At 53.6% G+C, this 21,487-nt stretch overlaps 2 protein-coding genes across 10 annotated transcripts in view; one reads left to right on the forward strand and one right to left on the reverse strand.

Moving 5' to 3' along the window:
- DNAH1 (dynein axonemal heavy chain 1) overlaps positions 1-21,487 on the reverse strand; it is a 77,703-nt gene that overhangs the window by 765 nt on the left and 55,451 nt on the right. For 6 of the 7 annotated variants that reach the window (XM_040569292.1, XM_040569287.1, XM_040569289.1 and 3 more), the window contains 27 exons: positions 20,682-20,853; positions 20,129-20,320; positions 19,885-19,995; positions 18,605-18,790; positions 13,497-13,688; positions 12,866-13,033; positions 12,054-12,245; positions 11,539-11,670; positions 11,027-11,152; positions 10,265-10,384; positions 9,102-9,251; positions 8,534-8,694; positions 8,209-8,434; positions 7,929-8,124; positions 6,987-7,138; positions 6,305-6,501; positions 5,752-5,896; positions 5,105-5,263; positions 4,526-4,657; positions 3,880-4,050; positions 3,270-3,449; positions 3,006-3,182; positions 2,082-2,252; positions 1,764-1,894; positions 1,209-1,353; positions 749-955; positions 102-336 (listed from right to left, as the gene is read on the reverse strand). In XM_040569292.1, the coding sequence (XP_040425226.1) occupies positions 102-336; positions 749-955; positions 1,209-1,353; positions 1,764-1,894; positions 2,082-2,252; positions 3,006-3,182; positions 3,270-3,449; positions 3,880-4,050; positions 4,526-4,657; positions 5,105-5,263; positions 5,752-5,896; positions 6,305-6,501; positions 6,987-7,138; positions 7,929-8,124; positions 8,209-8,434; positions 8,534-8,694; positions 9,102-9,251; positions 10,265-10,384; positions 11,027-11,152; positions 11,539-11,670; positions 12,054-12,245; positions 12,866-13,033; positions 13,497-13,688; positions 18,605-18,790; positions 19,885-19,995; positions 20,129-20,320; positions 20,682-20,853 (4,526 nt within the window). The remainder of the gene's footprint in view (positions 1-101; positions 337-748; positions 956-1,208; positions 1,354-1,763; positions 1,895-2,081; positions 2,253-3,005; positions 3,183-3,269; positions 3,450-3,879; positions 4,051-4,525; positions 4,658-5,104; positions 5,264-5,751; positions 5,897-6,304; positions 6,502-6,986; positions 7,139-7,928; positions 8,125-8,208; positions 8,435-8,533; positions 8,695-9,101; positions 9,252-10,264; positions 10,385-11,026; positions 11,153-11,538; positions 11,671-12,053; positions 12,246-12,865; positions 13,034-13,496; positions 13,689-18,604; positions 18,791-19,884; positions 19,996-20,128; positions 20,321-20,681; positions 20,854-21,487) is intronic. The other variant, XM_040569291.1, reaches the window with a different exon arrangement.
- Positions 9,108-17,918, forward strand: LOC121075745 (HAUS augmin-like complex subunit 3). Of its 3 annotated transcripts, none has more exons than XM_040569297.1 (5): positions 9,108-9,918; positions 14,170-15,400; positions 15,568-16,007; positions 16,673-16,889; positions 17,293-17,918. In XM_040569297.1, exons 2-5 carry the CDS (start codon positions 14,186-14,188, stop codon positions 17,542-17,544), a joined length of 2,124 nt encoding a protein of 707 aa, XP_040425231.1. In that variant the 5' UTR covers positions 9,108-9,918; positions 14,170-14,185; the 3' UTR covers positions 17,545-17,918. The 3 variants fall into 3 exon arrangements, with proteins under 3 accessions (XP_040425231.1, XP_040425234.1, XP_040425233.1); XM_040569300.1 differs by having other exon boundaries at positions 17,332-17,918; XM_040569299.1 differs by having other exon boundaries at positions 9,108-9,909.

A 21,487-nucleotide genomic window follows, 5' to 3' on the forward strand; every position in this document is an offset into this window, starting at 1 on the left:
AGCAGGAGGCAGAAGAGCTCCTGAAGCCTCCCGTGGGCTGGCTTTCCTAGCTTGTTCTATGGTCTCCTTGATTGTTGGAGGCCTGGCTTCACGGCACCTACCTGCACGAGTGAGCGTCTTATAAATGGGGCACAGGTAGATGCCAGTGGCTGGAGGCTTACGACTGGGGACAGGAAGCAGCCAGAGGACCGCCATTTCGGTGTACAGCTCCTTGGGACGGGACTCCGCTAACTGAAACGCAGAGGGGTCCCAGCGGGCGCCTTCGAGAAACAAGCCGTGGATGTAGCAGCCTTCGGCGGGAGGGCGAGAGAGCTCGCTTGCTGACTCCTTCATGACCTGCGGCGGAGAGTGGGCCCAGGGCTGTGAGCAAGGCACAGCCGTGGAGGCTCAGCCCCCAGGATCTCCCCTGAAACCCCTTACGCTGCTCTTGGCTAAGTCAGTGCTACCAAAGGGGAGCCTGCTCCAGCTCTCGGAGGTGCTGGCTGGGTTTTCCAGCAGTCTGAGGAAAAGCCTGTGGTGAGAAATGCGAGCAGGTCTGGAGAGATGGAGAGGTCTCTGGTTGCCTCGTGAAGGTGTCTGGTGGTGTTGGTGTATGTATCTGAGCACATCGCGGATGATGGGCTCCACGTGCAGCAACCGGCTCTACTTTTGAGGAGGTTGGGGCTAGAGCTATGCCTGTGCGCTGCTTTGTTCTATCAATCAGCAAATTCCGAAGCAATCCAGCAAAAAATCCGGCTGACGCACTTACCTTGAAGCTAAATGAGATAGTGTCGATGGAGATAACAGACTTCCTGGCGAAGTTCTGCAGTGTCCCTGTGAGGAAAGCCTGCGGGAAGAAGAACCCGCTGATCCAGAACACGGAGGGGATCCCGTGGTTGATCCATTTCTTCAGGAATTCAATCCGCTGCACCAAGTCGTTCACCCAGGATGCCAAGGGCTTCAGTGACGGGTAGGCCTGTGGGGGACCAACAGGGGAAGGTGCTGAATTCATACAAGGATACCCTAAACCTCGTGCCTGAGTTGCTGACAGCTGCCCAGAGCCCAGGGATTCATCCAGCCTAGGGCTGAGAACCTCCTGCATGAGGCAGGGGACATCTGCAAGCCCCAGGGGCAGGAGTCTGTGCTGTGTGAGACAGCACAGCCCAGCTGTGGAATTTGTCCAGCTCACCCCTGGATCGGGTGAGCTCCCCTGGGCAGCTGGGCTGTACCTTGGTGTTCCATGTTGCAGGGACGGCGTTGTTGTACAAGCTGTCGGCCATCAGCTCTAGCTGAGAAGACATCACAACCAGGCCCTTGAGAGCTTTCAGCAAATCCTTCAGTGTCTGTGCAATCACCTCCAGAAGACCGTTGTACCTACAGAGAAAAAGCTGGTATTTCTGCAGAGGGATCCGAGTGACCCGGTACAGGGCTTCATCACCGTGTCTGCCCAGAGGGTCTGGCTCGCTGTACGATGAGCAAAGCCCCATGTAACCTCTGTCTTCCATCCTCTTGAATGGGGTCCTTGTAACTGCCTCCCTCCCCAAGCCCTGGACTGCTGCCAGTAGCAGATGGAGACACGGATCAGCCCCTGCACAACAGGGAGCAGCTGAAGGCTCTGTCTGGGACAGCAGAGTCATTACCATTGCTGCCACCTCCCTGCCACGCTCAGTAATGAAGTTCCTTGGGGAAGGGGGCGGGGGTGGAAGCAGGGGCGCACACATCCCTGCCATTCCCCAAGGGCCCAGCAGATTGCTGGCCCAGGACAGGACCCCACAGGGGGTTACCTGATCACCTCCTGCACCAGCACCGTGTTCATGGACTCCTCATAGAGCAGTGGGTATTTGCGGATCACCTCCTGCAAGTCCATGGGGGCAGGCAGCTTTGCCAGGATGTCCCTTGAGGTCTCCTCCACGAGCTGGAAAGCAAGCAGCAAGCAGGTGAGCATCCTGCCGGCCGCAGCCGCTGGGACGGGAGAGAACCACCACCCGGATGGCAGTGCCTTCGGCTGGAAGGCAGCGTGGCGCTGGCGTTGCTCCTGCGGAAAGCCGGTGTTCCCGTGTGTACCGCTCACGGCACAGTACGGACGGGAAGGGGGCACCCACCTCCTCCCTGCTGCGGCCGCCCAGTGTCAACATCTTGGGTTGCAGCTGCGTTATGGCCCCCAGCAGGGCAAAGGTCTCCTTCTGAGCAAAGGTGATGTTGGCGTTCTCATGTAAACCAAAGAGCTCCGGGCTATCGTTGAGCGGCAGGCTTCTGATGTACTGTAGGTACCCCTGGAGAGGAAGCCACAAGGGCTGTGAGGCAGACGGTAGGTCTGGGAGCCCTGGAGCTGTGGTACCCTTTAGGGCTGCCATGGGCCTGGCCAGAAAGAAACAACTGAAGCCAGGGCTGCTTGATGAGCTAAACCCAGCAGACCGCAAACCTGCGGGTGCAGGTGGAAGCTATTCCTTGTCTTAGGGCTTGAGATTCTGACTTTTACACAGCTCCTTGTCTCCTGTTCAGCCAGGAAATGTAACTCCCAGCTTTGACTCAGGGGCAGTGGCTGATGCAGAAGGGGACGCCGCGGGGGTGGCAGCTCCTTTGAGCCAGCTGTAGTGGCTGAACGAAAGCTGTAGCCCTAGTTCACGGTTTGACTGGGGAATTAAATCACACTTGTGTCAAAACAAATATATTCTACAAGAGTGGACAGCTTGGCAGTGAGCCTCCTGTAGTGGCCTCTGCACAAAGCTCTTCAGGCACTTTAGGTATGTGACATCAAAGTGGTTCAGAGTATAACTGCCTTCAGATGGGGAATTCTGGCAATAGCTACAACTTCCTCCTGTGCACATGGACAAGATTTTCTTCCTGTTGCTTAAATCAGATGCAGCTTCCCAAAAACCACTGATGATCCCCAGTTTCTTACAAACTTATATTCCCCCAGGGAAATGGAAAAGCTGTGGGTTTCAGGGAAAAGTACAGCCCCATTGTACTAAGGTGACATCCCCGCCCAGATTTATGAAGCTGCGTACCGTTACTCAAGTACTTACATTGAGGTCTGAGGAAGTACTGATCTGTTTGTAGATCCCAGACTCAGAATAAGCAAACTCTGGAATTAGAACCTCCGGCTTGTAGAAGTCTTCCAAAATATTCATGATGCAACGCCTGTCCCAGTCATCAGTCACGCGGCCGCCATAGTTGATCTCCCCAGCCGTGTACTTCAGAACCTGTGAGGGACCCCACAACGGCTTTCCATCCCGTGCACGCTTCGTGAGCCTGCTCTCTGCCCAGGAGGGGCCAGCTCACACACCCACCTTGTACGGGATATCTGTGTATTCACTCAGGAACATCTCTAGTTGGCTGATGCAGATGCGGAGGTCTCCATCTGTGAACTCATAGGGGATGTTGAATCCCAGAGGCCCAAACTTCCTCCTCTCCAGCATGTTCCCGTGGAAGAAGCAAAGTGACAGCAACAAGGATTTAAACTCCGTGACCTGTGGGAAGGGAAGCAGGGAGAAGAGGTGCTCAGCTTGGGAGGAGATGTTGTTGGATGAGGTAAGCTCCTGCTGGGACCTGGTGGCAGGGAAAAAATGACATGCGCCAACTCAGCATGGAGCCCGGAGGGGTAGAAACCTCAGACAAGCTGCTGCACTAGGGAAGGTTGTGGGCCTGCTCCCTTGCTTAAAGAAATTTGCAAGTGTCTTCACCAGGCCTCCACAATACTGTTGCTTCTGTTTCTCATATTGAAACTTCTAATTGGTTCCTCACAGAGTAGGTGTAGGCTTACGAGAGCTGCCACCAGCCCTTTTCTGGCATGTGAGAGCTCTAGGAGAGAAGATCTGTACCCAAAGAAAAGCAACGGCTGGGGGAGTATGTGCATAGGAGCGGGCACAGACTGGGAAGCAGAACCTGGGCCTTCCTTACCTTGGAGCAGGAATTCAAGAAGTCATCACTGAAACTACTGTATGACTTGAGCAGGTTGGCCTTGACCCCACGGGGGGGCTCAATGGTCACCTTGGAGCTATTCTGGAGGATGGACACAGGGAAGTGGTTGCTCGGCAGACTGGTGAGCCAGAGGCGGAAGTCCTGCTGCACCTAGAGGGTCAGAAGGCAGTGAGTGCTCCCTGCACCGATGCCATGGTTTGTTGGGGAACTTGTGGGTGGGCTGGAACTAGGTCTGGGCTCCTCCTGGTGCTCCAGTCTCCCTCTCAGAGGGGAAGCTGCTGGGTAAAACAGCTCAATGCAAGCCTCCAGTTGCTGGAACCCCAAGGCTGTGTGTGACACCAAAGAGCCCAAAGACTGGAAACCTCAGCAAATGGCTACAGCAGCAGCAAAGCTGCAGCCTCTGTGAGAGGGGAGATGCAAATGTCATGTCCCCCTGCTCCAGTGGCCACCAGGTGAGGTGGTTTCCTTTGGTTCACAGAGCTGGAGGAACAGGGCTGCTTGCAAAGCAATGCAGCTGGAGGAGGAGATCCCAGGGGGGCACAGCAACCTGCTTGCTGGGCAGCAGAGCCACCCTGGTGTGTGGGGTGGGAACAAAGGTTTTCCTCAGCCAGGGGGTGGGTGTCACCTTGTTGGGGTTAATGCCTTCGATGAGTCTCTCCAGTGAAGGCATCCAGCTGGGGGCCAGGTGGCAATTCTGGAAGAAGACCCAGTTGCCCTGCTCCATGGCGCTGTGCATCATGGCTTCAGCACGGGGGCCCTGAGGGGGCAGATGAGAGGAGATCAGGCCCCAGTCCATCAGGCTGAATCCTGCTGAGCTGGACAGGGAGAATGCCGCTGGGTGGCAGGACCCCTTTCCAGATCGATAGCCTGGCTTTGTCCCTGGGGCACAAGTGAACCACCACCGTCTGCTGAGGGTGCAGCAAGGGCCCTTCACAGCTCACCAGCTCTGTGGGCCGTGGTGTGGGAGGGTGCAATGGAAGAATTTGGGATGGATTCAGGAAGTTGGAGGGCTCTATCAGGGGAACAGCTGCAGCCCTCCCTGATGAACTGGCTCCTCCAGCTAGCAGAATATTGGACAGTGAGGGCCCTAGGGCAGGAGGATGCTGTCACTGTCCTGCAAGGGCGTTTGGCCTCCTTGGAGCCAGGTGAGATCACAGGAGTGCTAGCAGGACAGTCCTGCCCCGGGTCAGCACCAGCAGTTTACCTGGCCTTGGCCCAGGGAAATGGCAGAGAGCTTTTTGGAGAACTTCATCTCTTCAGCAAACTTGTAAAGGTCGGCAGCTGGGTCAGTGCCTGGGGACAGCACAAACACAAGCGGGGTGGTGGCGCTGGACTCCCTGAACACGACGGAGAGGTCAGTGGTCTGCAACACAGACAGCTTGTTGTAGCAGAGGGACTGTAGTGGGAGCAAGCACCATGGCTGTGTTGTGGCACCACACGCAGCACTGCCTCCCCCAACCCGACCCCCAGCTCCTCTCTGTGTCCCCAGCGTGGTCCTGGGGGCTGAGGCCAGAAGCACGTTCAATAAGGGCCTGGTACAGCTCTCCTTTGGGCAGGGTTACGGGCAGGGCAGTGACTACTTTCCCATTTGCTGTTTAAACTCTTGTACGCCTACACTAACTGCTCTCTCCCAGCGCAGTTTAACTTGTGGACAAGAGGTAGGATATCCTTCCTCTGAGACAGAAGTATTCTCCAGCTTTGGGGACTCTGTTGGTGCAGCCCTAACTCTATGTCTGGAGAGAGGCACGAGCAGCTTCATTGCAACTGGGAAATGCTGACGGCCACTTCGCAGCCAGCTTGAGGCCTCCTGCTCTCCTCCTGGCCCCAACATTGCTTCCGTCTGGCTGGTACCTGCGGCTCAATGAAGGTTTGATCCAGGTTCAGTGCCACGAAGTCCTGCATGGCATTGGTGATCTTATCTCCCCGCAGACACCGCAGAACCAGCAGCCTCTGGAAGGCATCAAGCCCAGCATCCCACTTCTGGGGCAGGGGCTCTCTGCAAAGCAATTAGATGTATTTTGGGGGGGGGAATGCATCAGATCCTGCAGCTCCTCAAGAAGCACCCAAGCTACCTGCAAGAAGCCACGGGGTTTCAGGAGGATCAAGGACCATCCAGCCAGCTGGCTGAGGTTGTTGTCCATAGCTTTGAAACCATCAGTGGGCAAACCAGAGCCACAGCTGCTTCTGGGCTCTGCCGTGGGCAAGCAACCAGGCCAGAAACCCAAACCCCAGCCAGGCCTGCACAGGCAAGCTCTACCCTTAAGGAGACAAGACAATGCCTCGTCTTTCTCCCTTTTGTGGCACTATGAGTGGAGCTGGCTGGATTGGCTCCTCGTGCTCTCCCAGGGATGCCATTACATGCCAGGTGCAGTACAGCAAGATCAACAAAGCATGGGATACTTACCTGTGGGGCTCAGGGCTGTCAAAAATGGCCCTGAACGCTTCAAGATTAGCTGCAAAGTCATCTGCAAAGCCAGAGAAGTTCTTCAGGTTGCTCAAGGCCAGGATGTCTCCCCACGCTCGCTCACACAGCCAGTCTGGAGCTGGGTTCTCCCGCATCTCCTTTATGGCTCCCCCTGACAGCAGGTACCGCCACTCCTCCTGGGAACAGGTCAGGGATTGCAGCTTACCTGCCTGGACCCAGAGCATGTGGGTTCACACCACGTTTCAGAAATATTCTGTAGCAACTTTCTGGCTGCCTCTCCGGCCAGGGGAGTGTGTGGAGGCATAAGTGAACCAGAGGGTCTGGTGAGATCAGCGTTGCCATTCAGTCGCTGTTAGCTTTCCTCTGTGGTGCTGCAGCCTCAAATCCCTGCCTGCTCCTTCTGAACTCACTAACTTTAGCAGCAGACTGGCAGAAGCTGCAGTGGTTCAGGCTAGGCAGCCTGCATATAGGCACAGGGAAAGGTTTGAGCTCTTGAATGAACAGAAAAGCCCTAGGTTTGCCCACCAGCCTGTCACATCGATGCCCAGCCCCAGGGAACAAGGGTCCTTTTCCATGCCAGCATGCTAAGCGAGGGAGCTGACCACCTGGGCTTGAGCTGCCCCGCAGGGATCATATTCAAGGACTGGGGTGACTTGCTCACCATATCAATCTGCCCGTCATTCATCAGGATCCGTGCACAAAGCAGGAAGGCAAACATGAGCTTGTGCTTCTCAAAGAGGCTACGGCACACGTTGCTGTACAGACTGAAGGTGATGTAGTTGTTGATGTTTGTGATTCGCTCCTTCACGGTATCTGGAAAAAAGGCAGCAAGCAGACAAGGGTGGTGGATGAAGCAGAGGGTGCGCTGTCAGTGCAAGGGTGCTGTCAGTGCCCGGTCACAGGGACACAGCCACTCTCTGCCTAGGAAGAGGAGATGTTACCCTCAAACACAGACTTAGCACAGAAACCCCTGATAAAGGCTGTAAGATTCAGTGTGCCATCCAGATGTGCCAGAGGTTTGCTGGTGTGGGTGTGTGATCACTGCATGGCAGAGGAAGGGCTCGGGACAGGTGTCATACCTGGAGAAAGCAGCCCCCAAAGGGGTATTTTCTGCAGGTCGATGAAGAGGTGCTTGCCTCTGCTCTTGCTCAGGAGAGAGCTGGCATGGAAGAAAGCGCTGCCCCAGCACCGGGAGAGTCACTGCACCACGGCAGGCTAAAGGGGCCCAGCCACCACGATACCCCCTTGCCTAGCACGCACGGCCAGGCAGGGGTGGGCTCCTGCAGCCTGACAGCAGCAGCCAGAACCTGTGCGTGGAGGCAGCTCCCTGAGAAGCAGAACCACACCATGCCAAGAGGGCACGCAGCTTGTGAGTGGCACTAACACCTCTCCAGCCTGGTCAGCCGTGGCAGCAGAGTAGTGGGGAAGCGAGTGGAGGGCAGGCTGAGCCCACAACTACCCTGCTGTGCGGACACAACCACGGGCAGCTCTGAGCCATGCTGAAAGCCGAGGCAAGTGGGCACGTTTGCCTTTACTCTTTAGGGCCCTAGCTTCTAGGCCAGGAACATGGTGTGATGAAGGAGATGACATTTCAGGCAGGCACCTGCTCTCTTAGAGTTACTGATCCCCATGAGGAAGATGTTGAGGAACCACTCCAGTGAGTACTGGTACATGGGGTCCACATTGGACAGGTCTGAGACACAGAAGTAGAGGATCTGTGTGCGGACAGCGACAGGCGCGTACTGCAAGCGTGTGGCGTTGATGTCCTTCTCCGTCTGCTCTGCCACCTTCACCTTGGCCTGAGGGACACAGTAGACATCGTGGTTTGTGCAGTGCTGGCAGGGGATGTGCAGCTGCAGGGGAAGAGCACCCCTATCTCCTACCTGGATCTCCCCTGCCTTGAGCTTGGATGCTTCCAGCACTTTGATGAGCTCCAAGTCATCTACAGGGTTTCCTTCAGAAGAGCTGAGCCGATACAGGATCTGGTCTTCTATCTCCTTCAGCTCCTGATGCATCTCAGCATTGCTAACAATCAGCTGGTTTCGAGCCTCTTCTAAGTCTGGCCGCTCCTCAGCCACCACTTGTCCCAGCAGCTGGTCTTCTAAGCCACTGCAACAAAAGCCACAGGGACGAGGGTAGGGACAACAAGCCCAAAAGCTTGAGGACAGTGAGGAATGAGGCTGAGCAGCTACAGGAGTAAGCACGTACCTGGGCGAGAGGGTGAAGTTGATTAGGGTGAGCTTTGTGGAAACTTCAGGACTGTAATGAGGGTTTGGCAGGTTGGTGGTGATGTACAGCTTGAAATCCTCATGGTAAGGAATCACTGTATCCCCCAGCTTCAGCACTGTGTTGCCTTGCTGTTTGTAGGTCTGTGTCAGAGAGACAAAGGCAGAAGGGCTGGGACACCTACCTCTTGCGAGGGAAGGCACCTCATTGTGTCTTGGGCTCTGTGGTGAGGAGAGAGCCTGAAGAGATAGGCAGAGGAGCTCAAAGGTGCCTGGAAGACCTGAACGCCTGAACCTATATTCCACATTTCATGGCCCTGACTGCCAGGCACAGACAAAATGCCTGCTGGCAGGAGACTGGGGTGCGAGGGAGGCTGCCAACATGTCGGAGCCCTGGCCAAGACATATGAGCACCGAAGAGGGAGCACTCAGGGGAAAGCTGCCTGCCCATGGAGACCTGCAAACCCGCCGAGTCCCATTGCACCCAGGGCAGGAAGCCCCTTTCCAGCCTGGCCACCACAGTCACCCCTCACCACCGCAAGATAAAGAACCTGTTTCAGCAAGACGGGCTCGAGGGCTGGATCCAGCTCCTCGCCGACATTCTCCAGCAGGAAAGGCTTCCCAAAAGTAATGGCTTTTTCCAGACTGCAGAGGAAGTCCCGGTCGCTCAGCTTGGCCACCTCCAGGCTGTTCACTTTCTCCTGAAAAGCAGCAGGAGCGTAGCAGGGATGGAGAAGAGCACAGTGCTGTGCAGGTGTTCTGCTAAGGGCTCTATTCCCACCATGCTGAGGAGATGAAGGGTGTATGGGGGGAATGGCACACCTGGGTCCTAATTTTGGGGCCAGGCCTGCAGCATGTTCGCTGATGGGATGTTTGCTCAGGTGTGCAGGCTAAGGCTCAGTCAACCAAGGGCATCTAATCCCATTTCTGATGTGCCTTGCCCACCCTTCACATGCACTGTACACCTCTTGCTGGGCAGATTTAACTCCCCAAAGCAGCAGAAATTATATGTCTTCTTGCTCAGCTAGTTTTTTTGCTATTTTGGCAAATTTAGCCCACTCACAGGGCATCACCAGACACTACACGCAGCCCAGCTGGGCAGCAGAAATGGCGGGGGGGAGGGGGTTCAGGAAAGACTCCTTCAGGCAGCTCTGCCTCTGCAGAGCCCTGTACTGGCAACTCAAGCTTCATTTGTCTGCAAAGTGAGAGCAGGTGGGTGGGAAAGCCCATGGGGGACCACAACGGGAGCAGCTGTCAGTCGCCCTCGTAGCCCTTTAAAAGGGCAGTGGGTCGCCCTCTGGAGGGAGAGAAGAGGTAGTGGCCTGTGTTTCCAGCGGTCTGGCAGCAGGTATTGTGCTCGTGAGTTGGGTAACGTCACCCTGAGCCCTCTGTCCTAGAGGCTTTAAAGGCTGTTATGGGTCATGCTAGTATTGTTCTGTTTTAGGGTAATGGTGGAGAGTGTGAGGTTCCCAGAATCAGAGGCCTCACTTGCTTACAAAAGCCCAAGCTTGCTTCCCTGCCCTGATTTCCCCAAGCAGGGAAATTCAGCTGGGATGAATGCAGTCCCTGCCTGGTATTGGAAGGGCCAGGCTGGGGCAGTGGTGGGGGTTCTTGCAGCTCTGCAGCACAAGACCTGAGGCTGCTCTGCACAGCTCCTAACAGAAAGCTGCTTCTCCAGTTCTGCAGGCTTGGCTTTCTGCCCCGCAGCTCTTACCAGGTTCTTGATCCACTTGTTTGCTTGTCCTTGGGGATCTATGTAGTGAGTCCAGCGCTGGGAGAATTGGGTTATTACCCCGTTCTCCACAGACAGGGTGTCATTGGGTAAGCCAGCAATCTGTTTGGGAAGAAAAGTCTGTTTGCTGGGAATGCTTTGAAATGTGGTACAACTCATCTAACGTTTCAGATGCTAACTGGCCTGTTCTCCCTTTAATGTGTGTGCCTGCTGTGAGTATGTTGGATCGATTCTTGGGCCCAGATTCAGGGAGTCCCAAGCATTTGGGTTCTGTTCAGTTATCCAGAACGGTAGCTGCGATACGTAATAGGGCCTATCCTGAGAAGCTGTTACTACCCTGGTGCCTGTGTGCTAATGCTTATGGCTGGGTGGGGGATGATGGTACTGCAGAGATGCAGTTCTGCCTGAAAAGAGGCTGAGCCACGGGACAGAGCCATGCTTGTGGAGTTAGGCATAGGCATGCTATGGCTGGCGCTTTGCTCTAATGGCGCACTACATAAAGCGTAAACCCAGTGCGTTGAGGTGTGTGATGCCCCCAGAGCTGCTGCTGCCCTGGATGCTGTTGGTCCTCTCCTGCTCGTTGTACAAGGAGCCCTGGCAGCAATTGTTGAGCTGTTTGGTTTGGAGTCTCTCCTCTGGTACAGTAGCTCCCCGTGAATTGCATGCTGAGCGTTTTAGCCTTTGCTTGAGGCAGACCTATCCCCTGCATCTTCAGTCTGGGGTGTTGTCTTTTCTGCAACTTACGTGCCAGGAGTGGATTTCCACAGGGTCTCCAAGTGTGCTGATCAGGTTTGGTTCCTTGGTGTGAGGAATGTTGTTTTCTGAGAGCTGGCTTAGCCACTCCTTGCACAGCGCTATGCGGTAGTGTCCCTGCCACAAGAAGCACAATCAGAGCCGTTCTTTTTGTAGCAGCTATTATACTGTGTGCATTTCACTCTCCTGTTTCTGTTCAAGTGTGATTCTGTGTAGCCTCCAGCATGAATAGAGAGATCCAGGAGGGACATTGCATCCTTTTGCCCTATTCCGTGTGACCTGCTTGAAGGGATTATGGTGTTACAGCTTTGACCTTGCTCAGAGCACACAGTGAGGAGGTGCTAGCAGACATCCTGGGCAACGAGGTTACCAGAGGGGCTGGGAAGTACACCAGGTTGCACCCTGCTTTGGGGTTAAGAGCTGACAGAATGTGACCTGCAGCCCACCTGGCCAGGAAAGCAGAGTGGCTACTGAGCCCCTCGCAGGAAGCACTGCACACTTACTGTGAAGGGGCCCAGGTAGGCAACAAAGCCAGCTGCGACCAGCACATCCCCAGCAATGTTGTTGATCTTGTAATCCAGGTTCTCGACGGTGTCCTGCCAGCGCACCTTTTCATCGGCCAGGTTGTTTATAAGCTGTGGGATAAGTTACATGGGTGAGAGCTGCTCTGTCCTGGACCTGCTAATCTCTGGGTAATACTGCAGGTGACTTTAGGGACCAGAGGTGCCTACATATCCTAAATCCTGTCCCCAGCTTTAAGCACTTTGTCCTGGGTGTACTGGGATGCTCTTGGCTGTCCCTGGAGCCCCGTTGCTAGTTAAGAAAGCTGTGGCATGGGGAAGCTTAGCTTCACCAACCCTAATATGCTGCTGAGATCTGGCCAACCAGCTCCAACCTAGTATTGCCATGAACCGCAGGCTGTTGGAAGTGGCAGGGACAGGGATTTTCAGCACTGTGCTCCTCGGCCTGAAATCCTGCTGTCTCATATAAGCAGGAAGAACCTGGTTCTGTCCCCTACCGTATCAGCACGGTCCAGTCTCTGCTGACACTGCTCACACTTCATCTCCAGCTCCTCCTTCTTGGCTATGCAACTCTTGTACTTGGCTTGCAGCATGGCAATACCACTTTCAACATCCCTCAGGCGTTCCTTAGCTGCCTCAAGGACCTGCTGAGTGGCACGCAGGTCCTCTTCTGCCTCCCGCCAGGCTCGCTGAGGAGATACACAAGCAGACAGTGGATATGCTGAGCATGTGGCCAGGCTCTTCCCCGGAAAGCCAGAGATCTTAGAGCAGAAGCTGGTTTGGGGAAGATTTTTTTTTTCCTCATAAGGGCACTAGCTGGAACTGAGATCCTTCCCTGTACAACAAAGGTTGACCTGCTGAACTCCAATGTCAGGTTCTGCAAGCCCAGAAATAAAGACAGGTGTGAGGAAGGCTTTTCTGTATAGCTCCAAAAAAAACCAGCAGCCTGTGCGAGCCTACACAAGTTCAGGATGTGGCCCACTGTTGAACAGAAGGAAAGAAGGAAAGGTTCCTCTGCTTGCCCCAAAATAACACAGAAAACACTAGGCTTGGAGAGAATTAAGGCTGAAGCACAAGTGCAACGTGGGAATGACTCTGGAAGCACAGTATTAACTCCGTTTCAGTGTGTCCTAAGCTGAATTCACTAAGCTAATGGGCTTTTGGGCCTGGTGGCTTTGCCAGGGCTTGATCTGAGTGTAAGTCCTGACTTGCACAACACAGCTAGTAACTCTCAGCACTGCCTGCAGGAGGGGACTGCTAGTCCTGCATTCCCTAACGCCAAGAGCAACCCAGCCATGTTGCCTCTTACCCGCTTGGGCTCCACGACCTTGGCCACAAAGTGGTACTTGTGCATGGCACGCACCCACTGGCAGATGGAGGTGCAAGCTTTGGAGACTTTGGCGATGGCGGCTGGCTGAAACTCCTTACTGTCAATGTATGGCTGGATGGCCCTGATCACGGCGTCTGCAATGTTGTCCTGTGAGGAATGGTGGGAGACAAAGGAGACTGGAGATGAGGGTGCCAGAGATCTGACTGAGGGAGGTCAGAAAAGGCTTCTCGCAGTGACTGCAGCCTGGTCCAGGACCTGTCAGGGTGGTTAGGCATCTCACTGGAGTGAGAATCACACTGCTGCGTGCTGAGGCCTGGGAGACCCTGCTGTAGGGTTGGGTAAATCCCTTCCCATCCCATGTCAGGATTTCTATCCAGCTCCTCCAAGCAGAAAGAACAGAGGGAGAGAAGGGGAGGACCTGTGTGTCTGGGTCCCATTGCCCAAATTCATGAAGAGCAGCCAGCTGTCACGAGGACTTCCAGGCCAAACACATCCCCAGTGCTGCTGAAGGGTGTTGCCTGGAAGGAGCTTTAGGCTTCATTGTTGTGAGGAGGAGCTATGTAAGGCAATACCTGATCCCTAGTCACAGATTCCCTCTGTCACCACTTACCTTATCATACTTAAATAGACTATCCAAGAACTTCCCAGGGTCCTGAAGAAGGGCCCTGCCTGGCTCCCAGTAATCATCCACCTTGGAGCCCAGTTTTTCTCCTGCCACTTTTTTGGGCTTGATTTCTTTCATGATGCAGACTGCTTCAATCACCATTTTCACACCAAGGGGAGGCCGCTGCATTGCTCGTACCTTAAATCCAAACAAAGACAATGGGTTGGCCTGGTCCTCAGTGAGATGGGGTGCTCAACCTCCTCTGGACCAGAGGAAGGACACCTAGACGATGCAGCACACAGGCAGGCAGGAGAGGTATCAGAAGAGCTGATTATCAGAAAGGGCATGGAGAAAAATGTGAGTAAGCTGAAAAAACCTGTCCCAGTGCTCTGTGATTGGTATCTACAGGATGTAGGTGTCTTAATAAAGAAGCCAGAGATGTACAGCCCTGGGAAGGGGGCAGTACAGACACAGGGCATGGGCAGGCTTTCTCCTTTGCTCTGAGGGCTCTTGTTTGTTTTGTATCCCACCCTGGAAATGCTGCAGGGCCTGCACCCCGTGGTCTGCAGCAGTTGCGGAGAGACTGGTGGAGTCTTTCCTCAATCAGACTGGTAGGAGTGCTGCTAGAGAACCTTTGAGATGGATGTGGGAAGAATAACTCCAGCTTTGTCCCTTCTAGTGTTGGCCACCTTGCCATGTTCAGCCAGAGACGCTCCCAGACCTTCCTGGACACAGTCAACAGAGGAGCAGAGTTTGTGAAGACCCTTCAGCTGGTCTACCCCCAGGCAGAAACCCTTTGCGAGAGTGACTTTGACTGGCTCTTTGACTGCCCTGAGACAGAGCAGTTCCTTGAGTGGTTCTGCAAAACAGTGGGTGAGGAGAATGTGCTGAGCCCAGCTGAGGTGCAGGCCTACGATGCGCTGGTGGCTGCAGGCAAGCCCATCCTGGAAGGTGATGAACTTGAGCAGGCATTGCGGAAGTGTCACCGGGTCCCACAGCTCCCACGCGTGATACCAGAGGCTGAGGGACCCTCTCTAAAGGCCCTGGAGCGGGAGGTCCAGGAGCTGAAGGACTATCGTGTGCGTCAGCTCTGGCGGCACAACAAGCTGCAGGTTTGGGCAGCCGGTCTGCAGCAGGAGCTGAGCTATTTGCAGAAAGAGGAGAAGGTGGTGAAGCGGGCCTTGAGGAAGGCTCAAGAGGACCTGGAAGTAGAGGTTTTCCAAGCCAGTGCTGTTCTGAACCAGATCAGCGAGGTTGCAAAGCAGCTGGTGAATTGGCACGGGGAAGGGGGCAAAGACCAGTCACCAGCGATGCTGTACGAGATGGACCTCAGTTCTTACATCGAGCTGGAACAACAGTCGGCAGATGTGTTTGAGCAGTTCTTCCAGCAGGTCCTGCCAGGGACTGCCCAGGCTCCCGATGCTCAGGGGGCAGATGTGCAGAGAGAGAGCAGTCTGCAGGAAAGGCTGGAGGCTTGGACAGAGATGGACTTAGCCTGGGAAATACTGGAAGGGAGACAAGTAGCTCTTTGTCCAGAGTGTGCAGAGACACAGCAGGTGGCAGCAGAAAAAAGCCAAGAAATAATAGTCCAAGGCTCAAGGGCAGAACGGCTAGCAGAGGGGAGCAGTGGGAGTGAGATGCCAAGTATGGGGGATGCAGAGAAGAGAGGTGGCAGCCAAAAAGCCCCAGAGAGAACAGACACCAGTCAAACAAAGGTGGTGAAAAGCCTCAGGACCAATGTAGATGAGCTATCAGGGAACCAATGCAGTTACTGGAAGGAGCTGAAACAAATGGAGAAAGCGTATATCTGTGCCCAGAGGGAGGTTATAACCATGACGGCCAAAGTGGAAGGCCACAGTGCTGCGCTGCAGTGGGCCCAGAAGACTCTGAAAGCTATCAAGGAGAACAAGGTAGGGTCAGTGCTCCTTCCCAACCACACTCGTGGTGCGGTGTGACTGTGCCGCAGCAGTCCTCCCACCAGATGCTGGAGCACTGCAGGTGTATGGAGTCTGTGGCTGGGCTAGGCAGCGTTAGCAGCGTGCCCTGACACTGCTCTCCCTCATCTTCCCTCACACAGCGTGCAGTAGAGGCCCAGCTCCAGAGCCATACCACCATGCTCCAGGAGCAGCTTCGTGCCCTGCGCTGCGACATCGCGCACACCCATGCCCAGCAGCTGCTGCCCCTGCTGAAGGCAGCAGCCTGCCTCTTTCTCCTGCCCGTCCTGCAGGCGCAGCTCAGCCTGGAAACTGCTCGCCTGCAGGATATTGCCCAGAGGCAGGAGGAGGCAGCAGCATGGCTGGCGAGCCAGCACAGCCGCCTGGATCTGTTGGGGCTCCAGCTGAAGCAGGAGAGAAAGGAACTGGACCAGAAGGCTGCTTGGCTGAGAGAGATGGAAACTCTCCTGAAGGATGCCCAGACCAAGCTGCAAGAGTATCACGACTATTTCAAAGAGGCCGACTCCTCCGTGAAGGGTTGTGCACGCACACAGGCAAAGCCCAAAGACCTCACCACCATGCGGTAAGGACCTGGATATGTGTGTGCATGGGGAACAAACTCCACATGGAGGAGGTGGCATGGGAACAGGGAGGGCATCTGGCTTGATACAAGCTACCAGGTAGTGCTCTGCTACCAGTGCAGACCTCTCCAACTTCTTGGTGGTATGAAATTCCCCAGGATATGGTATCCATTTCTTCCTGGCTGTCTTAGGGTGATGCAGTAAAACACAGGCTTGAAGAAGGGAAGGAGTATGGAGAAAAGAAGTTTTCCTAGGATGAGATGTAGAGGCACATCTTCAGGCGTGAAGAGGATGAGACGCCCCAGTGGGAAGCAGAAGCTGCTTGAAACTCCTCTGGCAATGCAAATGTTTTCTGCGGTTGGATGCCCTGCCCTGATAGGGGATTCCCGGTCCTTCCTGCACAGCTCTGTAGTACCTGCTGTTGGTGTCTGCCAGCAAGGAGTCCCTGACTATAAAGGCTCAGCTCTTGAGCGAGCTCGGCAATTGTTCTCTATGGTGCTCTTTCCAAATCCTCAGATCATGGGCTGCTCATAAGGAGCGGCTGTCCTCTCACTATCATGTCATGACCACTGGCATCCTACTCCCATAGCACACCATCCCCCTGAGCCCTGTTTTTCCTCAGTGCTGGCAGATACTCACACCTCTGGCTGGCTGTCCCCTCCTGCAGGCTCTGGGATGTGTTGGTGGGGCAAGATCGGGATGAGCAGCTCTTCTGCAGCTATGAGGCCATAGCAGCCCACAGTTCCCAGTTGGTCAAGGATCGGAGGGCACTGGAAATACAGCTGGCAGCTCCTATGCCCCAGCTCCCTGCCCTGGAGTCTGCCACAGAGAAGCTCTACCGGCTGCTGTACAACAACTCCAACCAGCTGCAGCTTTGCTCTCCGGTAAGCAAGGACCTCTGGTTGCCTTCTGTTCTTCCAGGATGGCACAGGGCTGCAAGTCACAGCTGGCTGTGCCATCCTTCTGGGCCCACGTGGGTGGGTACTTACTGCATCTCACCCTACTAAAGGGGAAGAGGTTGGCCTGATCCTTGCCTTGTACAGAAAGCTACACAGTGAGGCAGTGGCTGAGGTGGTCAAGAGTGATTGTCATTGCATGGGCTCTTAACTATAGAGAGTAAGGTGACAAGGTGGCCCAGTGAGCCACATCTGTTCAGAGAGACCTTGACCTGGATATAGGTGGAGGTGAGGGTCAGGCAGGTACTTTGTTTCTGGTGGACTGAGATGTTCCAAGGGTGGGAAGAAATCCCTTCTGTGCATTCAGATGCATTTGTGTTCTGCCCCTCAGGAGACCACTGAACTGACGCACCAACTGATTGCTACGCAGGACACACTCTACCAGAAGTTGACAGACCTCCTGAGTGACTTGAAGGTCAAGCGCAGATCTCTGCAGAACCCTATCCTGCAGGTAGAGCGCAACCTCTACATTTATTTTTTCTGCAATGAGGATCGGCTGAGAGAGGTGGTGGAGGAGCTGGAGAAGGAAGCGTTGGCTTCCTCCAAGAGGCTGCTGATGGCGCTGCCCAACACAAAAGAGTAGGCCAAAGGGGTGCTTTCTCCTTGCTGTAGAGGTGGTGTTCTCTTCTGGTTGGGCTGAGCCAAAAATCTTGGACTGGGAGAGATCCCTGGTGGTCCTGGCTTTAGTGGCAGGTTGTGGTGCAGCAGCAAGGCTTAAGATAAGTGTGGGGCTTAATCCTTAAATGAATTTTCCTGAAACCAATGGGTGGGTTTGTGTAAGAAATTGAAGCATCTTGTGAGTTGGTAGTGGAAGCCTTGAATAGTTATGAGACTTTCCACACCAGCTCTATAAGAGGGTTGGTGCTGGGGGGCAAGTGGACTGACGCTGTGTCTTTCCCAACCTTCATGGGGAAAAGTTGTGCATGTTTTGTGGGGAATAAAAGTCTGTTATTCACAGTTGCAGAGCAATAAGCCTGTTGTTCTCCTTCATAGCTGTCATACCCTATGCAGTGAAAACTCATACCTTATATCTACCAGCATCATCCCTTGCTGATGACTGTATTTGCAGCTGACAGTTGTTGAGGTTTCTCTAAGCTATGGGTATGGACTTTGCCACCTCCCACTGCAGGCTCAGGACCACCACCCTTTCTCTGACCATCCTATTTCAAGCCAGATTTCCTTGAAGTCAGTCCCCTCGCCTCTTTCTCTTTTCTGGTGGTGGATCCCCTTTCTAAAGAGCTTGCTGACTCAGTGTGCTGCTAGATCTATATCCATGCCATGCAGTCAACACTCGGGCCACATCATAGCATGGCCTGCCACTTACCCCCATGGACAAGGACAGCCCTGCAACTGACTACAATATGACTTTCTCTGAAAGACAGGGAAGTGAAAAAGGTGGCTGGTGGAGGATGTGTAGATGGACAAGCAGCCCACTGCATGAGCCCAAGGGAAAGGAAGGAGATGCTGAAAAAGGCTGTGGATACTGCAAGCTTATAGAAGAGGAATTGCTGCAAAGTACTGTTGAGATCAGCTACAGCAATAGCAAGCTACGTGCAGTGCCTTGCCAGCCTTGATGCACCTCAGAGATGTCCTCCATGAACACAAGCACCTCTCCCCCTGCCCCCACCCCCCCAGTCAGTTACCTCTGTAACATCATTTTTGTTTAGCTTCCTCAGGCTGGCCAGAGCAGCATCTAGGGCTGGGAGGGCTTCAGCCAGGTCCTTCTGAGCATCGTCTGCAATGGCTTGGGCTTTCTGGGCTTTTTCTTTGGCCTTCGTCTCCTCAGCCTGCACAGCATTTCTTGTCTCTTCAGCCACAGCTGTGTCTACCTGCAGTAGCAAAGACAGCCTCAGAAGCATGGCTGGAGACAGTACCTATTTGGTGCTCTGCATTGCTAGGTAAGAATCACAGCTGTCCTGTCAGGTCATGTTTTCTTCCAGCAGGCACATGCTGAGGCCTAGCTGCTCCAATCTCCAGCAGATTGCAGAGATGATCCATAAGCTCCAGCTCTGCCTGCCCTGGAACAGTGTTAGCCCTGCAGGAATTATCTGCTCTATCCATTTTTCATGTTAGCATAGGGAATGGATGTGACAGCAAGTGCATAGCGATATGGAGGAACAGGAAGATGTGCTGAGGCTTTTGTCTCTGTAACTGTCACTTCTGCCTGCCCCTAAGGATTAAAGCACTACCATGAGGTGCAGAGGGGATGTGGAATATAGCCAAACTTTATTCTGTGAGTGGGTCAGGCCACCTCTGGGAAGTGTGAGAGATGAGAAAGTGAAGACTTCTGTGTTGCCCCCCCCACAGAGTTGTATGGTGTTTGTGTCTCAATCTGGCCATTCTACAGTGGGAGACAGGCAGGAAAGGGAGGAACATGAGGAGGGAAGATAGTGAGAGCCCACAGAGGACAGTTCCCTTTTCTGCAGTGGTATGAGTGGCTGTGTGATGGTCCCTGAGCTTTGGGCTGGCAGGAGCAGACTGTAGCTGGATCAGCTCCCTGATGTTGGGATGCATAGAAAGGAGATCTTGCATAGGCAGCAGTCTGGTCTTAGAGCTGCTCAGGCCACCTCGGGACTGAGTTAGTAGTAGTCTGTGTCTGTGAAGAGCTAAACCAGTGAGGAAAAGGAGCTGGTAGTTTGGTTTCCTGCTTCACTAGGCTGTGGCTTCATACAGGGACACATGAACCATTGCTTCTGCTAGCAGGCTGGGAGGTTTTGACTGGTACCCACCAACAGCAGGGCAGGGCAGCAGAGGCTATTCTCCCTGGTAGTGCTGTTCTGCACAAATACCTGCTGTACTAATCTGGGGCCCTTATGCTTTCAGATCAAGCACAACTTTATGCAATCCCTGCAAGGCCTCCCCGTGTGCTGTGCAAACCTGAGCAGTCAGATGTGTAAATCACAGGGCTGTCCAGCAGCAGTACCTGCAGCTGTTCCATAGTTGCCAGCGTGTCCTTGGCTGCCTGTGCCAGGAGAGGGCGGGCGGACTCCAGCTCCTCCTGCATCCTCGCTACATCCTCTGCTGTTTGCTGGAGCTGCAGGAGCAGAACAGAGTGAGAGCCCCAGGGAAGGTCTGTGCTGCCCTGGTGTGTGCTCTGTGGGAGGCATCTCACTGTACCTCTGCAGCTTTAAAATCACTGCTCAGAGCAGTGGTTGTGAGGGACAAACCTTGTCCAGGCCACTTCTCATCTTCTTCCTGGCTGTCCTCAGCTCCTGTTTCTTCTTTCCAATCAGGGAACTGAAGATGCTGAGGAAATCAAGGTAGCTCTTGGGAGTGACATAATTGTGTCTGGCCAGCTCCACCAGGTACACTTGACACTTCCTTGCTACACTCTGATGAATTTCTACACACATCTGAATCTACAAGGAGAAAGGAAAGAAAACAATCTTATCCAGAACTGCGTGTTAGGCAGGCCTATGAGGTGCCCATAGAGAGCCCAGGGCTAGGATTACAAAGAGCGTAAGTACACATTCACAGCAGAGCTAGTATGTGCATGTGGGCTTCAATGACATGCAGCAGGTAAGAAATGAACATGGCCATTTCAAGGCATCCAAAAGCTAACTGATTCTGGATTTGAATGAAGCAATTAGGGAACATCACTACTACTACAGCAGAGGACTTTTCTGCAAGTCTTGCAGCTGTTGCCCATCTGTGTACATATGGAGAGGTGGTACATGAGCACAGCTCCTGTATGCCCTGTGTGTTGAGTGTAGCACCTACCATCCCATTAACAACTTCAGTGCTGGCACCAAGATGTGGAATCTCCTGCAAGAAGGAGGAGGCAACACACTGCAGAGCTTCAGCAGGCCACTCATTAAACCAGTCAATGGTACAGCAGTTCACGAGAGAGGGGAACTGTCTCAAGCGTGCACGGAAGACTTCTCCAATAGGGCTGGGTGGAAAGACATGCCAAAAAAAATGTTATAACTATCTATAGATAAAAAGATAAAGTTTTTCTACTTCCCTAGAGCAATCCTGATGACTTACAGCATAAGAAGGAAGGGGGTATACCTGAGGAAGGAGGGAGGGATGGGAAGTAGGGAATGGAAGTTTAAGCAGTATTCCACCATGTCTACCATCCACAGATAACTTCTTGGAAGTCCTGGTTATATTCTGGAATGATTAAGATGGTGGTGGGGTGATGTTTTCTAAGTCCCTGCCTAGGGAGAATACGCAGGAGGTAAGAAATGAAAGATTTGAAGTCCATGTCAAGAGATGGACTATAGAGATCACATCACCAGACCAAAATAATAGCCCTGATTCTTCTACATGTACATGTGCTGAGACTACCCTGTATTTTCATGCAGCTTTTCTGCAGGCAAGCAGGTAAACTGCTCATGGACTACACACTGCATTCATGATTAAATACAGTGCAACTGAACCCCAAATTTAAGCAAGATATTTTTGTAGCAAGCACCTCAATGGCACATGAAGGAAGGAGGAAGCTTATATTTAATCCAAATTGCATACAATCATATTCTTAAACTTATCAAGCTTCATCTTAAAAATCAGAAAAAAAATATAAA

Source organism: Cygnus olor, chromosome 10 (genome assembly GCF_009769625.2).
Source record: "Cygnus olor isolate bCygOlo1 chromosome 10, bCygOlo1.pri.v2, whole genome shotgun sequence".
NCBI lineage: Eukaryota > Metazoa > Chordata > Aves > Anseriformes > Anatidae > Cygnus > Cygnus olor.